The sequence below is a fragment of the Vicugna pacos genome, chromosome 11 (assembly GCF_048564905.1).
Source record: "Vicugna pacos chromosome 11, VicPac4, whole genome shotgun sequence".
NCBI lineage: Eukaryota > Metazoa > Chordata > Mammalia > Artiodactyla > Camelidae > Vicugna > Vicugna pacos.
In genome coordinates, this window is record NC_132997.1 from 44,565,221 (window position 1) to 44,574,105 (window position 8,885).

The 8,885-nt window shown below is 56.5% G+C and overlaps 1 protein-coding gene across 1 annotated transcript; it reads right to left on the minus strand.

Annotated features, from left to right (window-relative positions):
* Positions 1-1,845: 1,845 nt before the first annotated feature.
* Positions 1,846-7,653, minus strand: PPIF (peptidylprolyl isomerase F). The gene is made up of 6 exons (XM_006211630.3): positions 7,377-7,653; positions 6,071-6,101; positions 5,441-5,529; positions 3,516-3,612; positions 2,956-3,031; positions 1,846-2,842 (listed from the first exon to the last, which is right to left on the minus strand). The coding sequence occupies exons 1-6, from the start codon at positions 7,569-7,571 to the stop codon at positions 2,707-2,709; spliced, it is 624 nt and encodes a 207-aa protein (XP_006211692.2). The 5' UTR covers positions 7,572-7,653; the 3' UTR covers positions 1,846-2,706.
* Between the last annotated feature and the right edge of the window lie 1,232 nt (positions 7,654-8,885).

An 8,885-nucleotide genomic window follows, 5' to 3' on the forward strand; every position in this document is an offset into this window, starting at 1 on the left:
AGCTCACATTTAACTGCACCACTACCTCCCCAGAGCCCCCAGAGGTCAAGAGGAAACTCCACAGGGACGAAATCATGGCTTTGACTTCAGAAACCAGAAGAGCTCTGAATGTGTGTGACCTGAGGACAAAGGAGGCCAGTGCATCCCAAAAGGCCTCCAACAGAAAGCCCTCCAGACTGGCGGGTCCTGGGTTCTAGTCCCTGCTCTGCCAGCTGACTCCCAGGGTCACCCTGGGCAACCGTGACCCCTCTTGGGGCCTCAGTTTATTTGTCTGTAAAATGTTGGACTAGTTGGACATTAACCACTTGTTATCATTGTTTCACTCAAGATCCTTTCTGCAAATGAAATCCCATGCAGAGCCCCAGTAAGAAAAAAAGAGGGTATTGTTGCCCCCAAGCCGGCCTCTGTACCCCGATGGCCAAACTGAGACTCGGAGGGAGAGTAAAGTTTGTGGAGAATTATAAAAGAGCAGCTTTATTGCTTTGCCAGACAAAGGGGAGTCAGAGCAGGCCCATGCCTCAGAGACTGTGGACCCATCTTGGGGTTGGTGTCCTGAGGTTTTATAGAAAAAAACAGATGGAACCAAAAGGCAACAACGATCAGGGTGTTTTCCAGGGTGCTACATTCTTAACCTTGATGAATCCAGCTGGCATCACGGAGAAACTCTGGAGGGTCTGTTCATTCTTCTGAGGCTGTCAGCCCGTGACCACTTTTCTGGAATACGGCTTCTGGGTTAAAGGATTAGCCATTCTGGGCGCACAACGTATAGGGAGTGGGAGTGGAGAGTGTAGCAAGTGAAACAGAGATGTGGGTTTGTCAGAGAAAAGAGAAAAACAAGTTGCAAGAATTTTAGGTCCGACTGAATCAGCAAAACGGTTTTAGCATCAGGGAATCCATTTTGTTAAATAGTTTCCCCCTCGTTCAGTATCTGTGATTGAAATGGGGCTCAGGGGCCCATGCCCCTTGTCTGAGGACCCCCCGAGGATCTTGAGAACTGTTTGAAAACTGCTAGGCCAGCTGAATTCCCAACCCACGCAGCTGAACCGACCTCGTGGAAATTCCCTGTGACCTCAGTGACCCAACTCCAGCCGTGACCTCAGCATCAGCCCCTGACCTCACGTAACCTGAGTCAGGGGGCCCGGTACTCCAAATGGCCCAAGTCCAGCCACCGAGACCTCAGGATGATTCCCAGGACCTGTGACCGCACACCATCAGACCCAGGGAACCCCAGCGTGAGGCAATTCTAACCACATTGTGAGTGGAATGCAATTCTTCTATTATTCAGACTGTACCGCCCCTCGTTGTTTAAGGAAGTTCTCAGTTCTCCTCCCACCCCTCAATCTGCCCTCCCTGTGAATTCAGAAGCACCTGTAAGTTAACTCTAAATTTAAACAGCACATCTAGAGTAAGTAAAGTCCACATCTAACCTGAGATAATTACGGCTCCTTCTCCTTTAAGACTCTGACCCACGGGAGACGCTGTCCTCATCACTCCGGAGTACCCATCAAGACTGTGTGCCAGGGATGGTGTATACACTGTACACAGATCACATCTGACCCTCACCACGCCTGTGAGGTGGGCACTGTTAACCCATTACACAGCTGAGCAAAACTGAGACTGAGTCACCCAGAGGCGGAGCCAGGGCTCTCAGATAGGCTGTGGTTACCTGTTTCCTCAGCTGTAAAACAGGATGACAAGAATACACTCACAGGTTGCTAGAGTGATTGACAGTCCATGGAAAAGGCCTCAGCAGAGCACTGAGGGCCAGCGGTACCACAAAAAAGGCTGGCTCCAAATATTTGTGTTTCAGACACTGCTTCCTAAAGCCACGGACACCAGACAGTCTTCTACAGAAAATAGGGTTTATTTTCACATTTGAGGTGAACACCAATCAGTGTTCCAGAAGTGTACATAATCAGTAGATTTAATTTGTTAAACACAACAGAGAAACATCAAAGCCCACCAGGAAATACACTTTGACTTCCTTCCAGAGCACGTGGCACTTACAGGTCATTTCTGTTTTCAGCTTGGGAATTCACATTGACGAGGCACAGCTCGCAGGGGGTCTGTTCCCAGGGTCAGCTGCTTCCACCCCGAGGGACTCCCCCCAGACAAGAGCAACAAACCAGCGGATTCACAGTGGCTGGGGTATAAGGTCTTGGCCGTGGGACCTTCACAAAAGCCCGGATTGTGCTCCAAAGGCAAGCTCTGAGGGTCTGTGGCTGGTACCACCAACTCAGGTCTCACCACGGCCTGGAGTAGTTAGTGTCACAGCTTTGGCTCTCGGCACTCTTCTTAGTTAAATTATTCCAATTAGGAAGATGACATTAAACAGATATTCCAGCCCTTTCCAGCAACCAGCTTCCCCCCTCGGTCAGAGAAAAGGCAGAAACTGCCCTCAAAGCTAACCTATCACCACCTCTGACGTCCAAGGCACAGGTGAGTTTGGGCAGGGTGATCACAGGCAATGCCTGATGAGGTGTGGTGAGATGGGGTCCACGACAGATGTCTAGAAACGGGTGGCGGGGTAGGGCAGGCACTGAGGAAGAAGCCTGGTGGGTCCTGTGAGGTCCCATATTCCTGAGACGGTGGGGTGAGCACAGGCAACTTCCAGGGGCCCCTGAGCTGGGAGCCCAAGGCAGCCGTCTGAGTGAATCAGCTCAAGTGCAGCAGCTGCCACCGGCCTAGCGCCCTGGCCACAGTGGGTTAGCTCAACTGGCCGCAGTCTGTGATGACAATCTTCTTGGATGTCTTCCCACTCTTGGAGCCGAAAGATTCTATTTTCTTCACAACATCCATGCCTTCTTTGACGTGGCCAAACACAACATGTTTGCCATCCAGCCTGTGAGGAGAGGGGAGGCAGGTGAGCATAAACGAAGAGTGGTGCAATGTCACCCAATGTCACGGTCCCTCCTTCCCAGAGGGCCTGGAGCCAGGAGGCAGCAGGCTACTCACCAGTCTGTCTTTATGGTGCAGATGAAGAACTGGGAGCCGTTGGTGTTGGGGCCTGCATTTGCCATGGACAGGACACCTGCAGGAACAAGGAGGAGTGAGCCAGGCTGCCCCCAGAGGCACCCCACCTGGGAAGTCACTCAACAGAGCAGAGGGCACAAATCACATCAAGGATGCTTGAAACTGGGGCTCAGAAGCAGAGAACCAGGGCCCAGAAGGTGCAGCTCCCCAGGGCCTGCCCACCTTTGCTGCCCCAGGAGGAAAGGGCCTCGTGGAAGTTCTCAGTGGTAGAGTGGAGTGGAACCCCCGGCCCTGAACTCTAGACTTTTCCACATTGGGTCTTAAAGGTTCTCTCCCCCAGGTTCTCAACGGAAGGTTTGTTTTTTAAACTGAGCACTCAGAATGAAAAAGCTCTAGGCAAACCCAACAAGGGGTACTGAAGGGAGGAGGCTGTGTGGCTGTATGTGGAACAGTCAGGCTGCAGCCCCGAGGCCTGCTGGGCCGACGGAGGCTGGGTCACAGCTCTGGGCCACACAGACTGGGGCTTGGCAGCCCGCACTCACCTGGTCCCACGTGCTTCAGTTTGAAGTTCTCGTCAGGAAACCGGCTTCCATAGATGGACTTCCCCCCTGTGCCGTTGTGGTTGGTGAAGTCGCCAGCCTGCGAGCACAGAGCATCCTCTGAGTGGTCACCACCAGGGCTGGCAGAGGGCTGCTGCTCCAGTGCTGGGACGCAGCCCCCAGCCCACCCAGGGCCACCCAGCCGGAAGCCCTCAAGCAAAGGGGTCAAAAAACACCCAATTATAAAAGGACTAATGCAATACTAAGGAAAATAAGCAAAAATAAAATATAGCTTAAATATTTTCTTGCCACAATAACAACCCTGGTTGCCAAATGATTCACTTTTTGTCTGAGTGAGTTTTTAAATGATCCCCCCCAAATCTTGGCCATTCTGAGATGATTCTTAGTGACCTAGAATTTTCTACCCACAACGCTTGGAGGGTAAAGAGGGAGGAGGCCAGAAGCCCCCGTTCCCAAGTCTGATCCGCAGGGAGCAGCAGCAGCAGCTGCAGAGCCAGTGCCCTGTGCCAATGAGTTCCCCTCCTTGTCCCAGCATCTCCCCTTCACCGGCCTGGGGGCTTCCCAGTGCCGTGCAGGCCCGGGACAGAGTCCACCCAGGGCTGGCATCCTTCCTCATGGCCTGCCCGAGGCTTCTGTGGGGAGCCATGGCCAGAAGAGCCCGGGGCTGCCAGCTGCCAGCCCCCAGCTGTGGTCATGTTGCTGTTTTCCTGAGATGGGATCCTCAGGTGAGAGGGGTCACTTGATCAGCCCAGCTGAAGCATCTACAAATACCAATAAGGTATTCCCAGAGAGGGACAATTCAAAACCCTGGGCTGGGCCTCCGGGTACCACCATCCCATGCCTCTGAGTGCCCTCAGGCTTTGCGGTCCCTATCCTTGCCTGTTGCCGTTCAGAGGAAGCCCCCAGCCCAGCTCAGGACATCTGTGTCAGCTCCTGCTTCATCCACAGTCTCAGGCAGACCTGGGGGCCTCCACGGCAGAGAGCCACAGGCTGTGGTCAGGCCTGTCCCACAGCCACAGCCCCTGCCCCTCCCTGCATTCATCACACTCAACACGTCAGCAGGCCCGGCCTCGACCCGCTGCTACTCATGGCAATGTGATGACAGCTAGCAGGCTGGGGCGGAGAGGATGGGAGGGAGAACTCCGGGCTGAGAGGACTGCAGAGAGGTCATGGCATCCATGCCCCTGCCTCTGGGTGTGCCAGCCTCGGACACTAAGCCCCGGCTTGGCAGGGTCTGACCACACAGAGGATAACCCCAGCACAGCTCGGGGTCCTGGGCCCTGAGGAGGTTCTCGCTGTCCACACCTACCCCAAAACCTCTGACACAGCAGAACTAAAGCTTCTGAAAAGGAGGCAGGACACATGACAAAGAACATACTCATTTAACTCATTTACTCATTTAAGGTGCCTTTCTCTGCAAAGAGAGGCTGCAAGTCCAGACCTGTGTGTTCTTGTCTGGGCCCGGTCTCTCTCCTCGTCCTCCTCCTCTCCTCTCCCTCTTATTTCCCATGCCAAGTGGTCGGTGGGACACCCTGGGGGACACGGGCTGAGACTGTCTGAATACCCTGGTCCTCCAAAGGCTTCAGGTCTACCCCCAGGCACATTACACCTGGATGCTGGATCACAGACCACTGCTCAACTCTCCTGACCCCGCCAGGCGGGGCCGTCCTGCACTTGCCCTGTTGCTTAACTCCTGGGGCAGGGAACGTTCTGTGGCAGCCAGGACAACCGTCAGCCTCTCCGAGTGGGAGGACAGGCCGAGAGAGAGATCGCAGTTGCCCTCCAGTCAGTCCTTGCCGGGCACCAGGCATGTGAACACTGGTGACACCCATGACAGTCCTCCGGGGCGGCCCCGTCACTATCCCCACTTGCACAAGAGGAACTGAGGCGGGGGAGGCGGGCCATACCTGGCACATGAAGGACGGAATCACTCTGTGAAAGGTGGACCCCTTGTAGCCGAAGCCCTTCTCCCCGGTGCACAGGGCTCTGAAGTTCTCTGAGGGGGAAGGAAGAGGCGGGTCAGCAGGACCAGGTCAATCCAGGGGCCTCAACTTGTTCCAGTTAGAACCCCTCCACCCCCGGGGGGGTGAGTAGGGCATGGAGAGACCCCCATCTCCGGGTCTGCTCCGGCTGTATGACCTGGGACAAGTCATCGCACACCCTGACCTCGGTGTCTGAACACTGTGACAAGACCACACGCTCTTGATTGTTCCGGCACTGGGTCAGCAGGGCAGGGAGTCAGAGGGCTGTGAAGCCACCACCCTGCTCCATCGGGCACCAGGAGGGAAGAAGTTCTCCCGGGGGAAATGTACATGTGCCTTCCACTGATTCTGAAGCTGCTACTGCACAGGTGGCAGGCCCGACTCTGAGGGTCAGAGAGGGACAGAAGGCTGCCCCGGGGTACCCAGCAGCTGAGTCATGTGCGGAACTCTCATCTGGTCAGAGGTGTCATACCTAGCTCACCATCCCACCCACCTCTCCTTGCCCCTCTCTCTTCCACAGAGACCAGACTCAGAAGGCCCCAGGCCCTGTCTTACCTGCGGTCTTTGGGACAACATCTGCCTTCAGCTGTGGGGAGAGAAGAGAGACAAGATGGTCGGTCCAGAGGCAGGTGAAGGAAGGAACCCCCTTCGGCCCAGGAGATGGGGCATTCCATTCCTGTCACTCCCAGCCCTCCGTGGGAGGCCACCTAAGCAGCTATCACTTCTGTCAGCTGTTTCCTGAACCCAAGGCTAGAAGGAAGCAGTGTCGATGTCCTAATCTGTCAAAAGAGATGACAACACCATCCTGGCTACTTCTGGGGACAGAAGTGGCAAAGCCGCTGCAGCTGAGCCCAAAGTATCAGAGACCCAGGGCCTGGATGGAGGACCCAGTCCAAGCTCCTCAATGCACAAATGGGAAACTAAGGCTCAGAGAGAGGCAGGAGCCGTTGGGGGAAGGGAAGGTTGGAGCCCCATCCGAGGCTGCCTTCTACCTCCCAGCTTCAGGGGCTATCTGGTGTCACACCTTTAAAGTAAATAGGTGCTCCCCATCTTCAGGAAGAGAAAACGGAGACTTAAGTGAGGCCCCCTTATTCAAAATGGGACGGGACTTGAGGCCTACACCCGAGCTTCCCCTGTTAACCTTCCAGGACTGTGTATTTGTATCCTGCTTTGTTTTTGCAAAAAAGCCCAAACAGCCGGGACAGGCGCTGGACAGGCGCTGGACAGGCGCTGATTGTTACGGGGTGGGGGTGGGGGGTTGTTGGAGTTGGGGCGAAGAGCTCCAAGCACTCTGCCTCGACTCCAGGAGGGATATCCTGGCTCTGCCAGGTGCCTGGACCCTGTGACCCGTCCCATCCAGCCCGCACTGCCGGGAGAGAGGTGGCCCAAAACCACCTTTGCTCACCTGTGAGCCCGACTGCGGGGGTGCGGCTGGGACCCGCTCCGCCTTCTAAAAGGGCTGCCACGTGAGCGCCCAGCCAGGCTCGTTGCCGGGACCCCGGAGCCCCCTGACGCCCACTTCGGAGCTCCGGGCCTGGGCTTCCACCCTGTGAGGTCTCGGAGTCCCTCCCCGACCCCGGGGCCGGCTGGCGGGACCTGGCCCTCCTTGCCTACAATCTGACCTTGAGCTTTCTCCTCTACACGCGCCTTCCCTCCCGCCTCCATCAGCCCAAAGTTCCGAAGGGAGGCCTGAAGAGATCAATGTGATGCCCCTTCTTAGAGATAAGGAAACTGAGACCTAGGGCCCGGGAGCTGGAGGCAAGGTCACTCAGCGAGCCAGGCGCAGCGCCGGCCTGGGGCCCAGGTTCTCCCGGCGCCGTCCCCGACACCCAGTCCACCGCAGTTCGGTGCGGTGTCTCACCTCCAGCACCACGCGGCCGAGCGGCTGCCCGTCGGCGCCCACGTCCAGGTACACTAGCGGGTTCCCGGAGGAAGAGGACGGGTCGCGGGCGCTGCTGCCGCCACTGCAGGCGCGGGCCGCGGGGAGGCGCAGTGGCGCGGAGCTCAGGCCGGGGAGCCGGCCAAACAGGCGAGGGCTGCAGCGCAGCGCCAGCATCGTGGGCCCGGGTCCCGGCGGGAGAGCGGTAGGTCGAGCGGAGAGAACAGTCCCGAGGGTCACGCGCGCCCAGAGGGCCGAGTCAGGGGCGGCCGCGCGCCGCCGCCTTTATTGGCCCATCCGGCCTCGCGGCCCCGCCTTCGCCCCGCCCCCTCCGGCCTGTCCGCGGGCGTCCTCTGCCGGCCCCACTGGGCATAGCAGCCCGGCTGGTTCGGCTGCGGAGCGTGAAGTCGGCTGAACACACCCGCGCAAGGGCCAAAGACATGACCGACAGACACACCGGAGCAAAAGGAGGCCGGTTCCCTTTTGTGAGGGTCTCAATAGATGGAGGGCAAAAGAGAAAAAGTGCAGGGCGAGGATATAGCTCAGTAGTAGTGTGCGTGCTTAGCATTGCGAGGTCCTGGGTTCAATCCCCAATGCCTCCATTAAATAAAATAAATAAACCTACTTACCTCCACAAGCAAGAGGACAAAACTTTAAATGAAAGAGAAAAAAATGCTAAAACGTGATTAACTTCAAAATATGAGTATCCACATGTTTTTATTTGAGTATAACAAAAGTCTTACATTTGAGCCTTTTTGCAGGCTGCCTCTTCTCCCCCTAGGCCCTGCAAAAAGACAGACAGACAGACCAAGAGAGACTGTGGCACTGAGACTCAGTCAAAGACAGGTGGAGATGAGAGGCAGAATTTAGAGTGAGAGGTGGCAGGAGGAGACAAGCAGAGACATATCCCATGGTGACTGCATGTCCTCCTTGTCCTAGCCTGGGCCTGTCTCCAGATGCTTCTACAAACCAGTCCTTCTTCCAGACTCAGCCTGCACCTGTCATGCTTCCACCAGACCCCCAGCCCTAAACCAGGACTGGGTCTGACTCCCCTTCCCCGCTCTACACATCAACAGCCCTGGTCCCCAGCAATCAGGGCAGATGGCTGCTGGCTCCCCTCCCACTTCCACACACCCTGAAACTGCACTATATAGCACAGGGGCCAGTCCATAGTGGGTGCAAGGAAAAGTGGGAAGGCAAGACTGGAAAAGAAGGGGAACTGAGTGGACGGAACTAGTGAGAGGAGTTTACCCCGCACACTGAAGTGGGGCTTCACAGAAGCCTGGGGGCATGGGGGTCCATAGGAAATGAACAACAAGCAGGGGCCCCTCAAGAGCATCTGAACCACCACCTGCGTTCTCCAGATGGGCGACTGAGGCCCAGAGAAGGGAAGGCACTGCCCAGAGGTAGAGAATGCTAGAACCCCCAGGGCCAGCCTGTGCCGGTCCTCCCAGACCTCCCTGGGCCTGTTTCCCCTCTGCATAATACTGT